The sequence below is a fragment of the Hemitrygon akajei genome, chromosome 10, assembly GCF_048418815.1.
Source record: "Hemitrygon akajei chromosome 10, sHemAka1.3, whole genome shotgun sequence".
Classification (NCBI taxonomy): Eukaryota; Metazoa; Chordata; class Chondrichthyes; order Myliobatiformes; family Dasyatidae; genus Hemitrygon; species Hemitrygon akajei.
In genome coordinates this window covers 11625752-11647369 of record NC_133133.1, presented here as the reverse complement: position 1 = coordinate 11647369, position 21618 = coordinate 11625752, and the positions used below count along the sequence as shown (strand labels likewise).

At 40.4% G+C, this 21618-nt stretch overlaps 1 protein-coding gene across 5 annotated transcripts in view; it reads right to left on the bottom strand.

Annotated features, from left to right (window-relative positions):
* fmr1 (fragile X messenger ribonucleoprotein 1) overlaps positions 1-21618 on the bottom strand; it is a 96917-nt gene that overhangs the window by 64454 nt on the left and 10845 nt on the right. For all 5 annotated transcript variants that reach the window (XM_073057775.1, XM_073057776.1, XM_073057778.1 and 2 more), the window contains 2 exons: positions 11391-11443; positions 3875-3968 (listed from right to left, as the gene is read on the bottom strand). In XM_073057775.1, coding sequence (XP_072913876.1) covers positions 3875-3968; positions 11391-11443 — 147 coding nt within the window. The remainder of the gene's footprint in view (positions 1-3874; positions 3969-11390; positions 11444-21618) is intronic.

Genomic DNA, 21618 nt, shown 5'->3' with positions numbered 1-21618 from the left:
AAATGTTAGCTGTTTACTCTTTCTGTTGATGCTGTCTGACCTGCGGAGTTCCTCCAGTGTTGTGTGTGTGTTACTTTGGCTTTCCAGCATCTGCAGACTTTTTTGTGTAGTAGAAATTCTACTGCTTTCTTCCTTAGATGATACACTGGTTCATCTCCCTAATAAAAATTTTACACCATGCAGCCCTTCAAAACTGCAGCAAGGTATTTTATTTATTTCATTTAGAGAATAAGCGTGGAAGCCCAACGAGCCAGATCACCCAGCAACCCACCTGGTTAACCCTGGCCTAATCACAGGACAACTTACAATGAGCAATTAATCTACAAATGTGAACATCTTTGGACTGTGGGAGGAAACTGGAGTACCCAAAGGAAACCAACACACACGAGACATATGTACAAACTTTCTTACTGAGAATGCGGGAATTGAACTCCGAGCTGTAATACCAGTGACTCAGAATATCTTCATGCATAAATAAAATGGCTGATGTTAGCCAGAAAAATTTTAAAAAAACCTTTATTCCAGTTGTCCAAAGATTTAGATATGGTTTGACTTAGAATTAGGGGGTTTGTAGTTAGCTACTAGAAGTAAACCAACTTTGGATCCATTTGAAAGGAAAACTTCCAAAGGTTATGTAAACAACAAAAATGTTAAAATTATCAATCACACATTGTGATAAGTTGAAGGGGGAGATATTCAGATATCATTTGCACCCTGCATAATTAAAATTAAACTGCAAAAATTTGAATGAGATCAGTCAATTATATCCCTTTCAAGTCTCTTGCCTCTGCTTTTTTTAATCAATCATATGAAAATTACATCCAACAAATCCTGGAAATTAATTCAGGGAAAAGACTCAATATTTAGGCTTCTTTGGGATGGTCAAGATTTTTTAATATAGTAAAACTCTAGCAACAGTAATGTAGCATTCAGCACACTGCTATTACAACAATTACAACAAGTGTCTGAGTTCAGAGTTCAATCCGACGTCATCTGTAAGTAAGTTTGTATATCTTTCCTATGAGTCACATGGGTTTCCTCTGGGGACTCTGGTTTCTTCCCAGAGTCCAAAGACATATTGGTTAGTAGATTAATTGGTCATTGTAAATTGTCCTGTGTTTTTGGCCATCAGACTAAACTCTACGTTTAGCGTAAACCAAACATTGCACATCATCAAAAACACACCATCCCCACCATAAAGCATAGTGGTGGCTTCATCAAGCTGTGAGGATGCTTCACTACAGCAGGCCCTGGAAGGCTTGTGAAGGTAGAGGGTAGAATGAATACAGCAAAATATGGGAATGTCCTTGTGGAAATCCTGATCCAGTTTGCAAGAGAACTGCGACTTGAGAGATTTCTTTTCCAGCAAGACACTGAACCCCAAGCATAAAGCCAAAGTTACAAAGGAATGGCTTAAAAACCAAGTTAATGTCCTGGAATGGCCAAGTCAAGAGTCCAGACCTCAATCCAATTGAGAATTTGTGCGCGGACTTGAAAAGGGCTGTTCACTCACAATCCCCAAACAAGTTGACAGAGTTTGAGCAAGTTTGTAAAGAAGAATGGGGAAAAATTGAAGTGTCCAGATGTGCAAAGCTGATACAGACCTATCCACAGACTCAAGGCTGTAATTGCTGCTAAAGGTGCATCTACTAAATACTGACTTGAAGGGGGTGAGTAATAATGCAATTATTTTGTGTTAATAATTATAATAAATTTAGACCAATGTGTAGAAATTTGTTTTCACTTTGACATGAATAGTCTTTACTGTTGATCAGCGTCAAAAAGGTCAAATTAAATCCACTGCGATTCAATGTTGTAAAACAATGAAACATGAAAACTTCTGGGGCGGGGGGTGAAGGGAGTGATTATTTTTTATAGGCACTGTATATAAATAAACAGGGGCAAAATATATCAAATGTGGGAAATGGGGAAAATATGTTTCAGTAAAAAGTAAAAAAAATAACTAGAAATAAAAAGTTAATTAAATGACAGAAACACAAAATGCATTTCTCAAATGTTTGTTTCAATTTTTTTTGCCAACACTAAAGCTGATTTTAATTAAAGTTTTCTGTTCCCACATGGCATAAAAAGGCTATTAATGTGCTAATAGATACTAAACAAAATTACTGTACATTTTGTAATATTTCACTTTTATCCTCATTTTTCTCTTCTCCACCCATTCTTCTATTATTCCCCATTCTGAACTTTTATATTGAACCTCCTGATTTTTTTTGTTCCCAATCACTTTTCCTTAATCACACTGTTCAATATGAGGGTAGGAATATTGAGAGAAAAGGTAATTCTTTTTGGAGTTGATTTAAGGCAGAGAAGCTCTGCTACTAGAGGAATAAAACATCTCTGGCTGCCCTTCCATTCAGGAGTGCCTAAATTAGAATCATTCTGATGGAGTTCCAAGCACAAAAACTTTACAATCATGCAAAGATTGAAAAAAAATCATACAACTGTTAAGAGTTTCAACAATTTCCACACCACCTACCCTGCAAAACTGTGAGAAAAGTTTGTTAATTAACAGTGAAGCTTTGACTTTAGATTAACTGCAAGAGAAGTGCAAAGGATTTTTTTTCTCTCATCGTGCATGGAGACCATTAAAACCTGCTTTCAGCTAAGTGGGTACTGAGGCGGAGAAGGATACATTTTAAAAAATGGAATAAAGGGCATAGAGAAGGGAAATAGTATTGCAACAAATATTCTCACTTGCAGTCATTAAAACATAGGTACAAACCAAATCACTATCATCCCACGTCATATGATGCAATTTTGGCAAGGCAGATTGAGCATGTAATGCAGGTTATTGCAATTTTTTAAGAAACTGATTTTTTTCTTTAAGAGATCAACTTAATACCAATATGTTTGTCATGAAGTACAAGTTTGAAATGGCAGCTTCTGGAATAAATGCTATCTTCTTTATTCTGAGTCAGCAAACCAGAATGCTGAAATAGAAGTTTTGGCTATAATCTTCTAATCCTTGCTGATGTAAATCTTTTGCCTTTGCTCAATAAGTGAGAGGGGAAAGATTTAATTGGAACTTTAGGGGAAACTTTCTTTTAGGGAGGTATGTACGTGGAAGGAGCTGCCAGACTAAGTGGCAGAGAGAGCGGTACAATAACAACCTTTAAAGGACAGTTGGGCAGTTACAAGGAAACAACTAGAATCTACAAACACGAGGAAATCTGCAGATGCTGGAAATTCAAACAATACACACAAAATGTTGGTGGAACACAGCAGACCAGGCAGCATCTATAAGGGAGAAACACTGTCGACGTTTCGGGCTGAGACCCTTCGTCAGGACAGCTAGAATCTAGCCTTTTAGAAGGATATAGACCAAGTGCTGGCAAATGGGATGAGTTTAGGTCTCGGCCCGAAACGTCAACAGCGCTTCTCCCTATAGATGCTGCCTGGCCTGCTGTGTTCCACCAGCATTTTGTGTGTGTTGTTGTTTGAACTTCCAGCATCTGCAGATTTCTTCATGTTTGAGCTTAGATGTAGCATTTTGGTCGGCACTGACCAATTGGGCTAAAGGAACTGCTTCCATATTGTGTGGCTCTGACTCTGATAAGAGTATCCCAAAATTAATTAAAATGCAGTTTTTAAATAAAAATGTGAACTAATTTAGTCTGAAGTGCTTGATTAGATTTCATATCCATTAACTACACTTCATCTAAAAATGTGTAAACTGGAAATGTGAACTAAATACAGAAATTGCCAGACATATTTAGGTCAGTCAGTATCTGCACAAAGAAACAGGTAACTTTTCAGGTCAATCACCTTTCATTAGAATGAAGTACTTCAGTGAATTCACCTTACAGTAGTTAGAACACTATATCACACACTACTTTCACAGGTAATCACATACCTCAACATCATCACCTTCGTTAATATCTTTATGATAATCTGCTGGTGGTGGAAATCGTACATCATGGAAAGGAATCTGTCTTTCAGGCTGCCAGCTGAAAACAGAATTTGAAAGAGTTGATTTAAAGAATTAAACATTAATAAAAGCAATATGCTACCCTTTAAGAATGACAAGGACAAACTAATAAATTATAGGCTGGTGAGCCTTACAACAGTGGTTCAGAAATTACAGAAGATCCTTAGATATAATTTGCCTGCATTTGGAAAAAAACATAACATGGACATATTAGGGAATGTCAGCACTCATATTTATGTGGGGTTTTGCCTCATAAATTTGTTTAAATGCTTTGAGATAATTGACAAGGATAGGGCAGAGTATGTTGTATACATGGGCATTAGTAAATAACTTGGCCTAGTGGTAGGCTAGTCCAGAAGATTAAATCATCATGGATCCATAGTGAGGTGACAAGTTGGATAGAAAATTGGCCAGATCGTAGAGTTGTTCTGACAGAAGTCTGTGATCAGTGCCGAGATCTCTGTTGTGTGATTGAGAGGAAAATCTAAGTAGTTTGATTAACAAGTCTGCAGACGATACAGATACTGGATAGTGAAGAACGGTTTTGAAATGATAGTGCAGGATACAGAAGAGTTGGAAACTTGAATCAAGAACAGCAGATGGAATTATGAGTCTAACTCCAAGGTTCTGCATTTTGAGAGGTCAAATGCAAGAGGAAAGTGTCCAGTAAATAGTCTTCTTCTCAAGATGGAAAGGTCTAATTTAAGCAAAATGTACAACTCAAGTTTTTATTTTTACACAGTTGTAGATGCCTGGAATGTGCTGCCAGTGGAGATGGTAGAAGCAAATACACAAGATCATAAGAAGTATGAGCATGATTTGTCGATTCAACCCATTGAGTCCACTCTACCATTGCATGACTGATTTATTATCCCTCTCAACTCCATTCTCCTGCCTTCTTCCATAACCTTTGACACTGACTAATCAAGAACCTATCAACATCTGCAAGACATTTAGTCAAGACACATGAACAAGCAGCGACATGGCATCAGTTAGATTGGCATCATGAACTGCAGAAACATGGTAGGGGAACAGACCTGTATCTCCATCTAAGCTCATCCATAAAAGCAAGTGAGCTTCTTGCTTGAACATGCTTTCCTCACGGCAGAACCAGATTTTGAACTCTGCTGCTTGATTTTGAAATGCACATTAACGTACTGCTACTTATACAAAAGGTCTCATATAGGCTTTCAGATTTCAGCATGGTAACAGGACCTTCTGCTCCAACGATGGCGCTGCCCAATTCCACCCATGTGACCAATTAAACCTTACGTCTGTGGAATGTGAGAGGAAATCGAAACACCCAGAGAAAACACACATGGGTCAGGGAAGAATGTACAAACTCCTTACAGATAGCGGTGTAATTAGACCTGGGTCGCTGGTGCTGCAATAGTGTTATGTTAACTACTATGTTACACTGCCATCCCCCAAAATTTTCTGTAATATTTCTCCAAGTCCTGTATTTAATCGTAACTCATCAACCTCACTGATGTAGCTGCATAGTGCTCACAATTCTTAATGCTTAAGTGCTGTCTTGTACTATTTTATCATTTGGTAGAAGGGCTTCTTGTTGAAAGATTGGATGCAGAACTCAGTATCATATTTTCTCTACAACAGGGGTCACCAATCTTTTCTGCACCATGGACCTGTTTAATATTGACAATATTCTTGCGGACCGGCCAACGGGGGCGGGGGGGATGAGGAGAGGGGTGCCAATCATGATTGGAATATAGGACATATATTACAAGTGATAAGTCAACTATAAGTCACTTATAAGTGGCTAATACACTCAATTTCGTTTCTAAAAGGGTTGACCTAACAAATTTAATATTAAACACACAGCACATATTTTCCTCACATGAATATAGTGATAAGTCAGTTATAACTCACTTATAAGTAAATACATCATAACATTTTAAGTAACCTTTGGTTCTTAAACACAGCGCATATTTTTCTCATGTGAACATATAAAATAATTGCACCAGACCAATGAGAGGACAAGGTAAGGGCCGGAGGTCCCCATACCGGGGCCACAGTGGTCACAGTCTGGAGAGAGCGACCGAGGAGTGCGACAGGGCGTGTGCCTGCCCCCCCCCCCCCCCCTTTGTAGGTAGGTAGGATCTATTGGCCAACAAAAGTTTGGCTCAAGGGATGACTTACAGTAGATCACAGTGAGGTAGCTGCTCTGCTACTTACGAAACCATGAGCCCGAATTAGGTCATCTGCAAATATTTTAGCACTGGGTTCCCCACAAACATTCCGTGTGCTAAACAGGTTTAGAGGTGGCGCCCATCTGTCCGCGCTCCAGGCCAGTAGCAACGGCACTTCTCGCTGGACACGTGAGGCGGCCGGTTACCTGAGGCTAACCAGTGATCCCTGGCGCTAGGGTATCACTGGGTTTAGGCGACTGATGACCTCGCGTGGGTAATGACTTCGTATACATAATGATCTCGCGTGCGTTCAAGTTCAACAATGGGCATGACAGAGAATGAAGAAAGGTGCAGCTGACTCGTATCATTTCATATCCCCAAATCTTATCGTTTCCTCGCGGCCCGGTAGCACACGCTTCGCGGCTCGGTGGTTGGGGACCACTGCTCGACAAAACAATCAGACTCTACTCAATTTGTCCCACTTCAACTCTTGGTTTCCAAACTAGGACCAGAAAAAGGCCTAACAATTAAAAGTACTTTCCATGAACACACCCAAAATGCTGGAGGAACTCAGGTCAGGCAACATTTTGGAGGGAAATCAACAGCTGACATTTCAGGCTGAGACCCTCATCAGGTCTGGGTATCATCGCCTTGGCCCTTGCAGAGAAAATTCATGCTGCAGATAGACTGCACAAGAAATATGGCAGCAATACCAAAATCAACAAAGGATGGTTCTAGCGACTCAGAGATTATTAGGAAACCATAATCTAGCAAAGACAGGGTGAAAAACTGAATTCAATAACTGACATCCATCATATTGCACCTTCATATCCTACTTAGCTTTCATTCAAACTAAATACAGTGATCATTAGATAAGTCAACATTTGTTCACCCCAGACTTCCCTATTGGGAGCCATGAATTTGGAATTGCTTGGTGTATTCTGACCATCTTGATGGACAACTGACGTGGGCAGTTGAGAAGGCTGCAACAGCATACAGAGGCTTGTATGGGGAAAATTACATCTCTAAGTATAATGCTACAGCTCCACACTATTCAGCTGACATGCAACTAGAGAAGAGCAATAATTTTCTTTATTGTCGTTGTCATTTACATCCTAACATCAGATAAAAATATTTATGTTATACTTCTCTATTACTTGGTCTTCCATAACACAATTACATGCTGCATATAGACTGTTCCTTGTTAAATCAGGTGATGACCTTAACTTCACATCTGGTTACTAATAAACATTTTTATTGGTGGCTTTTCTTTGAAAGAAACTGTACTTTGTTAAGCCTCATATCGCATCAGAAAAGATACTTGAAGAGAAAGTCATGGCCACATTATTAGTAACCTCCTATACCTAATAAACTGGCCACTATGTGTATGTTTGTGGTCTTCTGCTGCTGTAGCCCATCCACTTCAAGTTTTGACATGTTGTGCATTCAGAGATGCTCTTCTGCACATCACTGTGGCAATATGTGGTTATTTGAGTTACTATCGCCTTCTTGTCAGTTTGAACCAGTCTGGCCATTCACCGCTGACCTCTCTCATCAACAAGGTGTTTTTATTTACAGAACTGCCACTCACTGGAATTTTTTTTGCCATTTTCTGTAAACTCCAGAGACTGTTGTGTATGAAAATCCCAGGAGATCAGCAATTTCTGAGATTCTCAAACCACCTTATCTGGTACCAACAATCATTTCACAGTCAAAGTCACTAAGATCACATTTCTCCCGTTTTGATGATTGGTTTGAACAACAACCTCTTAACTATGTCTGCATGATTTTATGCATTGAGCTACTGCCACATAATTGGCTAATCAGATATCTGTACTCATGAATATGAACACAGACCCCTTGGTAAATTGTAGGAGTGCATGGCATAGAAAAGATTGGGAACCCTTGCTTTAGATAAACAGAGGACTTCCAAGTTTACAGATGGTTCATCTTAAAGGCATTCCATGGGACTCTGAATGATCCAGTTGCGACACTAAAAAACTTCAGAACAAGTTCCTGATCATACAGAGTCTGAAAGCAAAATAACTGCAACAATTGGATATCTGAAATAGAAACAGTAAATGCTGGAAATAATCTGACTGCATCTGTGGAGAAAAAGGAATTAACATTTCAAGATGACCTTTCATCAAAGCACATACCTATTTATTTCTAATGATAATCTCTGACCATTCACTGCTTCTCCAGACACATTATGAGTAGCTAAGTAACTCGTACATTTTTTTTCCATTTCAAGTTCTCTCAAGATTATAATTAGTCACCGAACATCCCTCTCCCACCAACCCAGCCCTTGCCCTCTGAAAAATATTTTGAGAAAAACATCCATTTACTGGACAATTTATTAGGTACACCTACTCGTTAATGCAACTACTTAATCAGCCAATCATGTGGCAGCAACTCAGTGCATAAAAAAAATGCAAACATAGTCAAGAGGTTCAGTTGTTGTTTAGACCAAACATCAGAATGGGGAAGAAATGTGATCTAAGTGACTTTGACTGTGGAATGATTGTTAATGTCAGACAGAGTGGTTTGAGTATCTCAGAAACTACTGATCTCCAGGGATTTTCACACACAGTAGTCTTGCGTTTAGAGAGAATGGTGCAAAAAACAAAAAAAAAATGCCCAAGTGAGTGGGTGGTGCTGTACGGGAAAACACATTCTTAATGAGAGAGTTCAAAGAATGACCAGACTGGTTCAAGCTGGCAGGACGGTGACAGTAACTCAAAGAACCATGTGTTACAACTGTGGTGTGCAGAAGAGCATCTCTGAATGGACTCCACGTCAAACCTTGAAGTAGATGGGCTACAATGGCAGAAGACCTCAACCATTCACTCAATTTATAAGGTACAGGAGGTAGGAATAAAGTAGCCACTGAGTGAGGGAAATACTGAGGAGAGCGAGTGGTTCACGTTGGGTCCCAATGTTCATGGAGATGTTATTGAAACTGACATTAATGGATTGGACTGTAGTTCTTATTGGCCTCTTTTAGTCTTATGTTATTTTTCATGTTCTCACCCATTCTTGATGCTGACTGGTGGGCTGGGGGTCTGGGTAATCTGTTAGTTTTTGTGCAAGGAAGTGGTTGGAGGTATTTGCATTTTGCGTGCATGTGTGTGTGTTTGTTTTTTTTTGGGGGGGGGGAAGAATTGACGTCTTTCTTTCAACATCTTCCAAGGTTTTGTGTTTTATGGCTACCCTAGCAAAGACAAACCTCAGAATTGTTTTCTGTATATATACTTTGATAACAAAGAGGATACCAAAAGTTTCTTCAGATATATGAAGTGTAAAAGAGAAGCGAGAGTGGATATTGGACCACTGGAAAATGGTGGTGGAGAGGTAGCGATGGAGGGGACAACGAAATGTATTTTGCATCTGTGTTCGCTATGGAAGACTCTAGCAGTATGAAGGATGTTCCAGATGTCAGGGGTCATGAAATACATGAAGTTACCATAACTAGAGAGAAGGTTCTTAAAGAGATGACTAAAGAGGTTGTGGAGGTATTAGTAATTATCTTTCAAGAAATCACTAGATTCTGAAATGCTTCCAGAAGACTGGAAAATTGCAAATGTTATTCCACACTTCAAGAAGGAAGAAAGGAAACTATAGGCTAGTTAGTGTGACCTCAGTGGTTGGGAAGATGTTGGAGTCAATTATTAAGGATGAGATCTCAGGGTACTTGGAGGCACATGATAAATTAGGCCATAGTCAGCATGGTTTCCTCAATGGAAAATCTTTCCTGACAAATCTGCTGGAACTCTTGAAAAAATAACAAGCAGGATAGACAAAGGCGAATCAGTTGATGTTGTGTACTTGGATTTTCAGAAGGCCTTTGACAAGGTGCCACACAAGAGGCTGCTTAACAAGCTACAAGCCCATGGTATTACTGGAAAAATTCTAGCATGGATAAAACAGTGACTAATTTGGCAGGGGGCAAAGAGAGTAATAAAGGGAGCGTTTTCTGGTTGGCTGCCAGTGACTAGTGGTGTTCCACAGGGATCTGTGTTGGGACTGATTCTTTTGACGTTACATGTCAATAATTTGGATGATGAAATTGATGACTTTGTTGCAAAGTTTGCAGACGATATGAAGGTAGGTGGAGGGCAAGTAGTCTTGAAGTAGAGAGGCTACAGAAGGACTTAGACAGATTAGGAGAATGACAATGAAATGGCAGATGGAATACGGTGTCGGGAAGTATAATGAAAGGGTTTACATATTTTCTTTCTATTTTGAAAATTTTTTAAAAAACTGTGCCGCAAAGGGACTTGGAAGTCTTACCGCAGGATTCCCTTGACGTTAATTTGCAGGTTCAATCTGTGGTGCAGAGCGTAAATGTAATATAAGCATTCATTTCAAGAGGACCAGAATATAAAAGCGAGGATGTAATGTTGAGACTTTATAAAGCATTGGTGAGACCTCACTTGGAGTATTGTGAGCAGTTTAGAGCCCCTTATCTTAGAAAGGATGTGCTGAAACTGGAGAAGGATCAAGAGGAATCACGAAAAAGATTTCCAGGATTGAATGGCTTGTCACATGCAGTGCGTTTGATGGCTCTGCGGTTGTATTCATTGGAATTCAGAAAAATGAGATGTGATCTCATTGAATCTGAATCTGAAATGGTGAAAAGTCTCGATAGAGTGAATATGAATATGGTGGGAGAATCTAAGAACAGAGATGAGCAGGAATTTCTTTAGACAGAGAGTGCTGAATCTGTGCAATTCTTTGCCACAGGCAGGTGTGAAAGCCAAGACTCTATGTATATTTAAGGCAGAGGCTGATAGATTCTTTACTGGTCAGGACATGAAGGGATACAGGGAGAAGGCAGGAGATTGGGGCTGAAAGAAAAACTGAATCAGCCATGATGAAATGGCAGACTACACTCAATGGGCCAAATGGCCTAATTCTGCTCCTAAACACTATGATCTTACAGTCTTAAAACAAACCTTTGAATAGATAGCAGGAAGTAGAAGTATTTGCTGACATCAGCTTAGTAATGGGATCAGTAGTGAATCACCATTGCTAAACATCTTAATTATATACTGAAGATTGAGACTTGGATAAGACATTCCACATTAGCAATGCTTCAAAAATGAAACATTTTTAAAAATGATGCAGGAAACATTCATTTTTATCCTGAAACTTACCTTTATGTGTGATCTGAACAAAGCATAAAAATGAAGCAATCATGCAGTTTTCATTACTACATTTAATCGAATTTGCAATCCATTAAAGGTAGACCTAATACACAGGAAATGTGTTGCCAGACAAGGACTTACTTGTTCTCGAAAGCCACAGTCAAAGCTTCTTCATGCACATCCTTCACAAACGCCTGGAAGAAATCAAAGAAAAATATGAAGCATAAAAGGTTATAACATCAATGAAGTCTGTGATAGTTATCTGTCTGTGGCCTCCGTTGTTTGGAGTCTACCACTGAAGTTTGCACCCTAGCTGTCCATACGTCGATATGGAAGACAAAGCAGTATAATATGGAGAATAAGCTGCTGCCTATGCAGCAGGCTCACCCTTTCCAAGCAGCTGATGAATCCAAAGGAAAAGCAAGACCGATACAGTTTGGCACTAGAGGTGTTGCAGGAGTTGCCAGTCAGCAATAGGGGTGATAGTAATCACCAGGATTAGTAAATATTGTTAGGTGATCAAGCACCAACAAAGACTATGGCAAATGTCAGGTTGCAGCTAAACAGTGAGTTGATATTAATGAGCGCCAAAATAAACATGGATATCAGCATAACCCACCAATGCATGAAACCATCAATCAATAGGAAAAGCATACCTCTGCAATCACATCTAATGAAACAAGTAACCATCAATAGCTTTATGGACCTTCCACAGGAGCCAGGTCCCAGTTCTCATTCTTAGCTTGCTTTTACAAATGCACAACCATGACCAAGCATCAATGGGAAGTGATACAGTTTACAAACTTGCAAGATAAACAAATATAAAGAAACACTAAAGTGTTTTGGAGGTCCTACAAACATAACTACAATCTGGATGGCCAACAATACTCAAAAGTTGCCATCTGCACACTTGTACATGTTTGTGAACTTCCCTCATGTAAAGTTAGCATTCTGCCAATCCGCATTTGAGGTTAACTACCGACTAGATCATGGCATCTCAGGATACCATTGGCCAGTGATAACACAATTGAGGATGTAGAGTTCAGTCCTAAGGTGAACAGAGCAGCAAGAGAGCACTTAATCATCAGCAAGGAGATAGAAGGCCTCATCATGAGGCCAACAGAACAAAGTCTGGGAGCTGCTAGTAAACTGCCACTGGCATGCATGTTTCATTTATTTATTTTATTTCGTTTTATTTATTTATTCATTCATTCATTCTTTATTTTTTTTTAAAAAAACGCACCTGAAGAAGAAACCTTGGACATCATTACTTGAGATCTGCTTCACCCTTCAGGAAAAGCAAGCTGCTGCCTCAACAGTTCAGGAAAGCTCAGCAATGAGCTTTCTGAGGAGTCTAAAGAGTGCTAGACGAAGCACATTGATAGTCACGTCAATCAACAGATGCACAAAAGTGATCATCCAAATAAACTATATCAACGCTTGGTAGGAAAACTGCACTGGTGGACAGGAAAACTGCCCAATGCATCATCATCGTAAGCCATCAAGGACATATACAGGTGTCCCCCCCCCCCTTTTTTTTTTTACAAAGGTAGAACGTTCCTATGAAACCTTTCTTAAGCTGAAATAGCGTAAAGCAAAGAACCATTAATTTATATGGGAAAAAATTTCATAAAAGCGAAAATCCTCTTTGTAATGCGAAAACAGGTTACTAATGTAGGTCTTTGTAAAAATGAAGTGGCGTAAAGTGAACATTCGTAAAGCAGGGGACACCTGTATACAGAAAGGTTCAGGAAAAGGGCCAGTAACATTATGAAGGATCCCATTAACTCTGCACATGGACAGTTTGTCCCATTCCCATTAGGGAGAAGGCTACGTAGCATCCACACCAGGACCATCAGACTCAAAAACAGTTACTTTTCCCAAGCAGTAAAGCTAATCAACACCACCAGTCAATAACTCATCCCACACCTCCAACCATCACTACTTTATCATTTCTTGTCATCACCTTAGAGTCATTCCTGTGCCTAGCATTACTTTATAAACATACAATCAATGCATGCATACAAGCTATCTTACATATTTATATTTATTGCATGTTTAAAATTATTATTGTGTTCTTTATCTTTTGTTTTTTTTTGTACTGCAGTGGAGCTGGAGTAACAATTATTTCATTTTCTTTTACACTTGTGTACTGGAAATGACATGAAATGATCTTGAAGGTACAAATACATGGTCTAATTTTCCTCAACTGGGAAGGAGAAAATACCAGCAATGCTGCAACCCACAATACTTTAACAACACAGCATGACTTTTTTTTGCCCAAGTCATTCCATTTACAATTCATTTTCTCCATAACCTATTGTTTCTACATTCCCATCAAACAGCACGCCTCCCCCCCACCAACCATGGATTCCACCATTCCACATACTAGGACAATTTACTGTGGCCACCAGTTAAATACAAATCTACACAACTTTGGGAAATAGGAGTAAACTGAAATAACTCACACAGCCAGCCACAGAGAGAATATGCAAGCTCCACACAGACGGCACTGGAGGTCAGTTTTGAGCTCAGCTCACTGAAGCTATGAGGTTGACTATTGTAATTTCACAAGTACTGTCCTACAGTATGTTATAGTGATATCATTGCAAAATTCACCCTCCCTTGCCTCCTCCTGGAGTTATGAAGAATATTTTGTTTGTCAACAGGGTCAAGGAAATAAACTTGCCTGTTGATAAACCCAAGAAAATTATAGGGATCAATATCATGGTTTTTGCTGATCAACAAGAGTCTTTGATTCTGTTTCAGTAAGCGCCCATCTTGGCTGATCATCATAAGCCGCTTCCCCATGCTAGCGATTGGCTTGTCTAAAAAGCATTGCAGTCCCTCTTGCCATTTAGCTGATGATGCCACAGTGCTGGTAGAGCTCAAATTTAGCACATGGAAACCCACCTCCCCTTTTGCTCTCTGGGTCACTGTAGACCAGGTAGTTGAGGGTGCCATGGAAACAGTAAACAGTGGAGGTATGCTGCAATAAAGAGGACCTGGGCACACGCTTTAGTTAAGTATTTGCCACTTACACACTGTGCACATGTTTAGAGTCTGTTTTGTCCTGCTACTTCAGGTGCTCAGTTTAGATAACTTTGCAGCCAGGTGTAATTTGAAGGGTTTACTGAGTTGAAGGCTGAGTGTTTAGGGTCTGTCTTGTTCCGTAAGGAATCGTTAACTTACATACTGGTAATGAGTACTTTCTTATCCCCACTCATCAAATATGCGAACCTGATTTCACACCAAATTCAGATTTCAGGTTTAGAAATTATTTATTACACGTACATCAAAACATAGTGAAATATGTCATTTCATTAACAACAAAACACCCAGGGATGTGTTGGGGCAGCCTGCAAGTATCGATGCACATTAGCAGACATGGGGCACCAGCCATTGGGCCCCTATGGGTCTTCCAACCAAAATCCAATTGACACCATCAAAATAGCAAGCAACACAATCATGCAACAGATATAATACAGGTCCAATGTCCCATATTGATCCTGATCTCAAGGCGCTCTCTGTCTGGAGTTTACTCGTCCCCTCTATGACTGTGTGGGTTTCTTCAGTTCCCAGGCCACCCTTCTACCAAGCTTCCTGAACCCCAGAGAGAGGTTAAATGGCTTTTGTAAATTGTCTCAAATATCAGTCATTGACAGTGATGAAGGAAAAAATGTTTAAGCTGAAATAAGGGAGAGAACAATGAGCTGCTCTGAGAAATGGTAGATACTAGAATGGTGTTCTTTCCATTCCCGTGAGAAACAAAGAGGCTATGAGAATTACTCCAGTGAACCCTGATATTTGGTTGCTATCAGAAATTTGTTACAGTTCTACATGATGATTTGCAAGCCACACTACTAACTAATTGGTTCAACCACAGACCTAAATTTCAGTGCAGACTGCAGTGATGGGTGCCACAGTAGCAGAGTGATTAGTGTGATACTACTATATTACATCTCGGTGCATTCGGAGTCCAGAGTTGAATTCCGGCACTGTCTGTAAAGAGTTTGTACATCAACCCTATGGAATTTCCCCAGGTGCTCCAGTTTCCTCCCACAGTCCAAAAACATGCCAGTTAGGTTAGTTGGTCATTGTAAATTGTTCTGTGATTAGGTCAGGGTTAATTAGATTTGTCAGAGATTGGTGGGGCAGCTCAAAGGGCCGGAAGGGCCTACTCCATGCAGTATCGCTAAATAAACGCATCAGCCCTCTTCGTAATATTCCTCATTGCAATACTGTAACTCAATTGGAGAAACATTAAGCTGGAGCTGGGCTAAGTGACACTTTGTTAGTTCCACTGCAGACCCAAAATCAACCAACCTAAATCACAGCTTGCAGATGGTACTTGTGTATGCGAACCCTCCAGAAGACTAGCCCCAGTTTACTGCTGAAGCACGAGAAGATGGGTTTTACTAAACATACAAGAAACAATGGTTCTTCAATTAACCTACATATCTAGAAAATATTGCCAAGACCATGATAAAAACCTAGAAAACATCAATCATTTTCCCTATCATAGTAGCCACCTGTCAGCCAAAGCAAATTAACAAAATTAATGGCTGCTTCCTGCATGCCAGCACGCCAGCACAGGTTTTGTACAATTAAAGAGTGCTCAAAGATCAAGACTACAGAGACCAAGCTGTTATTCTACTGAACATCAGTGAATCCTCTCACATGTATCAGAGATGTAAACACCCACAGTTGATTGTTTCAAAACATTGGAGCTATTTCATTTATTTAGAGATACGGCACGATAACAGGCCCTTCCAAGGAGCCTGCATATTCAATTACAGGCAGTCCGAGTTATGAACGTCCAACACGAACATCTCGTACTTACGATCGAAGAAGAACGCTGTCCGCCATTTTAAGTCGGATCACGACGCCGTCCGCCATTTTAAGTCGTTTCCGTTAACACTGTGTTGAGTGTGTAACTTTGTATTTGGCTTAAATTTTTCTTAGCAAGATTCACCCTGACCCCCATTTTTCCAGTCAGCACTGCCCCACTTGTCCCATTTAACCTGTCTCAATGCGGGTGGACTTTAGGACCCAGGGGAGCTCAGGTCAGGACCCGCCGCCCACGGCTGTTGCTGAATCTGCAGTGTTTCTGTTCTGTTGATGGAAAACGATCACAATTGAAAATAAAGTGGAAATAATAAAGCAATCGGAAAGAGGTGAAATGCCATCAGTCATTGGAAAAGCGTTAAGCTACAGTTGGTCAACGATTAGAACAATTTTAAAGGATAAAGTGAGAATAGTGGAGCATGTGAAAGGCCCTGCCCTGATGAAAACTACAATTATTACGAAGCAACACACTGATTTAATTACTGAAATACATATTTTTCTTGATTTATATGCATGGAAAGGTAAAATATATACTACATACTAAGACAAACGTTTCACTGACGCTAAATAATACTAGATATACCTGTTCCGATTTATGTACAAATCCGACTTAAAAACGGACTCAACAGAACTCATCCGTAACCTGGGGTCTGCCCGTACACCTATTTGACCAATTATACTACTAGCCCGTACATCTTTGGAACGTAGGAGGGAACCAGTACACCCCAAGGAATCTCACATGATTATGGGGAAAGTGTACAAGCTCCTTACAGAGAGCATCAGAATTGAACCCAGGTCTTTATCAGCACTGTCGTCTTTGCAAAGTCCTTCAAAACCAATGTCAGCACCCCAGCATCAAAGCTCTGATCACACTCAATCAACTTTGCTGGCCATGCCACATGCCTGATAATAGACTGAAAAGTGCACATTTTCCCCCTCCTTCATGAGCTTAGAAGGACAGGGAAAATTGCTTCAAGGATCCTTCCAAAGTTTTCCTAATGAAAATGCAATTTTATCAACATATTATAGCAATCCCTGATCCAAGACCACCCAAAATGGAACAGCAGCATTCAGGAAGGCAGTGAGCACCTGTAATGGGCAAATAGCATAACATGTGAAACAAACCACCCATACAAAGATAACTGACTTCACACAATCTCGGGATCCACATCTAAAATGAAAAAAAAAAATCACCTTCAACCACAAAATCATGCCCCAGAAGTAAGATGCTGAACATAGCACTGTGCCTCATCTAAAACTGTGATGGAAAACTACCCAATTTTCAAAAGACAAAAAAGCAAGGACACACTAAGTTAGGTTTGAGAATAAAGTATTTTAGAATATTCCTCTGCATCCAAGATAAGGTAGATTGAACATTGGCATTGTGGGAGAAGCCAGAGAGTGGTAGTAGATGGGTGCCTGTCTGACTGAAGGCCTGTAACTAGTGGCTTGACTCAGGGATCGGTGCTGGGTCTGTTGTTGTTTGTCACCTGTATCAATGATCAGGTGATAATGATGATAATGTGGCTAACTGGGACAGCAAATTTACAGATTGGGGGTGTAGTGGAGAGTGAAGAAATTATGCGAGGTATAGATAGGGTAATTGTAAGTAAGCTTTTCCCACTGAGGTTGGGTGGGCCTATGAGAGGTTATAGGTGAAGGGTAAAAGGTGAAAAGTTTAAGCAGAACACGAGGGGAAACTTCTTCACTCAATGGTCATGAGAGCATGCCAATGCAAATAGTGCACGCAAGCTCAATTTCAATGTTTAAGAGAAGTTTGGATTGGTACATAGATGGTAGGCTGTGGTCCCAGTGCAGGTTGATGGGAATAGGTAATTTAAATGGCTTGGTATGGACTAAATGGGCTGAAGGGCCTTTCTGTGCTGTACTTTTCTATGATTTTAGTTTTTCTAGGGTAAGTGAATATTACACAAAACCGTAAAATGTATTACTGCAGTCATTTAGCTTCCATCTAAATGTAGATGGAACAAAAAGTAAGTCTGCAAATGACAAAAATTGATAGAGATGTAGATAGCAAAGATATTTGTCTAACAACAGAGAGGAACACACATCGGCTACAAGATTCGGTGGAGTGTCAGTAGATGGAAATTAATCCAGAAAATAATGCAAGTAAAATCAAATTCTAGTAAGATATACAGTATATAAATGGCAGGAATATTATGAGCATTGACGTACAGAGACTGGGTGACTGTAAGTAATGACACAGGTGGATAAGATAGTGAAAAAGGCATTTGATATGCATAAGAATTGGAATGTCACATTGCAATTACATAAACCCTTGGTCAGACCACATTTTTGTATACATTTCTGATCACTACACTACAGGAAGGATGTGGCAGCAACAGATTGAATGCAGAAGAGATTCATCAAGATGTTGCCTTGATTGGAGGGCTGCCACTTAGAGAGATTGGATGAACTGTGTTTATTTTCACTGTAACTTCGACACTAAGGGATTAATTTATCAAGGTTAAGAAAAATGAGGGACAGAAGTAGGATAGATATTCAAAATCTTTTGCCAGGGAAAGGGCAGTTAGAATTTAAAGCATGGGTTAAAGTAAAAGGGGAGAAATTTAAAGGAAATCTGAAGAACAGATTTTTCCATACAGGGAATGATGGGACTCATGGAGATGGACAGAACTATAAAGTTAAAAAGGTGCCTACACATGTATATGGATATGAAAGACATGGAGAGGAAGAGGCCTAATATAAGCAAATGGATTAACATAGACAGGCATCGTAGTCAGGTTGAAGTGGGGAAAAAAGGCAGGTTTTTGTGCTGTATACTTTGATGATTCTATGATTCAATGAAAATATGGCACAAAGATATCAGAAATTAGATAAATAGCTATACTCAAACCTCAAGTGGATTTTAAGGTACAATTTCCTCACTTTGATATGGAAGGCAGGGGGAGAAGCAACACAAACCTTGAAATATCTGCTTTGACCAGAAGGTCAAGTTAGAACCAAAAGTAAGAATAATCTGGACGGATAATACTCTAAAATCCATTTATCCCCCTAAAGCTCATACTGCCAAGCTAAAGAAAAATATAATACTTTAAATTTAATAGGTATGTCGCATCCTGAATTATTTCCAGGTAGCAGACGATTTCCTTCCACGCCACTCTGACATATTGGGAAATCGCGTACTAGGCAAGTTATAGCAGTGGTTTGCCATTGCCTTCTGCTAAGTGAGTTTTTTTTTAAAGGGATCACCTGCTCTTAATGGGAGCCAGCTGGATTTGAACTTGGGACCTCCCGCCCCGAAGTCCAGCGCTAATACCACTACGCCACCAGCCGGCCCTTTAAATTTAATATTTGGCAAAAAAATTGAAAATATGATTTATACAACCTACACTCAATCAAGTGCTTGATAATCCAAACTTGGGCCAGGATGTAATACTCAGTAGATTATTACATCAAGATGAAACTGATAAAACTAATTATGTTGATTACCAAGCTGTAATGTAAACATATTTTCCAATAACTGCAACAAGGATTTCAGAAAGGTCTTGTCGAACAAGATGATCATCACTTATTCTTCCTCATTATTAGTGTAAAGTACTGGTATACCATATACCAGTACTGCAACCTGGGTCTGAGCACTCAGATCTGCAGCTGGATCTTCAACTCCCTCACAGACAGGACCCAGGCTGTAAAAATAGGGGATAAGCTCTCCTCTACAATCACTCTGACCACCGGTGCCCCAAAAGGCTGTGTATTCAGCCCCCTACTGTACTCTGTACAGCCATGATTGTGTAGCCAAGTTTCCATCAAACTCAATATATAAGTTTGCTGATGACACCACAATTGTAGGCCATATCTTGGGTAATGATGAGTCTGAGTAGAGAGGAAATTAAGAATCTGGTGGCATGGTGTGAAAACAATAACCTATTCCTCAACATCAGCAAGATGAAGGAATTGGTTGTTGACTTCAGAAGGAGTAGCGGACCGCACAACCTCATCTACATCGGTGGTGCGCATGTGGAACAGGTCAAAAGCTTTAAGTTCCTCGGGGTGAATATCACAAATTACCTGACTTGGTCTAACCAAGCAGAGTCCACTGCCAAGAAGGCCCACCAGCGCCTTTACTTCGTGAGAAAGCTGAAGAAATTTGGCCTGTCCCCTGAACCTCACTATTTTTTACAGATGCACTGTAGAAAGCATTCTTCTAGGATGTATCACAACTTGGTATGGAAGTTGTCCTGTCCAGGACCGGAAGAAGCTGCAGAAGATCGTGAACACAGCCCAGCACATCACACAAACCAATCTTCCATCCTTGGACTCACTTTACACCGCACGCTGTCGGAGCAGTGCTGCCAGGATAATCAAGGACATGACCTACCCAGCCAACACACTTTTTGTCCCTCTTCCCTCCGGGAGAAGGTTCAGGAGCTTGAAGATTTGTATGGCCAGATTTGGGAACAGCTTCTTTTCAACTGTGATAGGACTGCTGAACGGACCCTGACCTGGATCTGGGCTGCACCTTCCAACTATCTGGACCTGACTTGCACTACCTTACTTTCCCTTTTCTATTTTCTAATTATGATTTATAATTTAAATTTTTATTATATTTACTTCGATTTGTACTTCAGGGAGCGCGAAGCACAGAATCAAATATCGCTGTGATGACTGTACGCTCTAGTATCAATTGTTTGGTGACAATAAAGTAAACTACAGAGATTGTCTGCCTGGTGTCAGTGGTCACATAGCCAAGACTTGTGATATGCACCAGCTGCTCATACGGTCATCTACCACCTACTTCCATGGCTTCATGTGACATGATTGGGGGACTAAGCAGGTGCTACACCTTGCTCAAGGGTGACCTGTAGGCTAGCAAAGGGAAGGGGCACCTTACATCTTTGGTTAACACAAAGTACACTGCAGATGCTGTGTCTGGAGATAGACTGTCCACAGACATCTTCTATAAACCCATTGACTCCCATAACTACCTTGATTATACCTCTTCCCACCCTGCCAAATGCAAAAATTCTACTCCCTATTCCCAGTTCCTCCGTCTCCGCCGCATCTGCTCCAAGGATGAAGCTTTCCGTTCCAGGACATCCCAAATGTCCTCTTTCTTTAAGAATCGTGGTTTTCCTTCTGCCGTCATCAATGATGCCATCACTTGCATCTCCTCCATTTCCCGCACTTCAGCCCTCACCCCATCCTCCCGTCACCACAACAGGGACCGTGTCCCCCTTGTCCTCACCTATCACCCCACCAGCCTCCGGATCCAGCATATTATCCTCCGCAACTTCCGCCACCTTCAACAGGACCCCACCACTAAGGACATCTTTCCCTCTCTACTTTTCGCAGGGATCGTTCCCTCCGCGACTGCCTGGTCCACACGTTCCTCCCCATAGATCTCCCACCTGGCACTTATCCCTGCAAGCGTAAGTGCTACACCTGTCCCTACTCCTCATCTCTTACCACCATTCAGGGCCCCAAACAGTCCTTCCAGGTGAGGCAACACTTCACTTGAGAGTCTGTTGGGGTAATT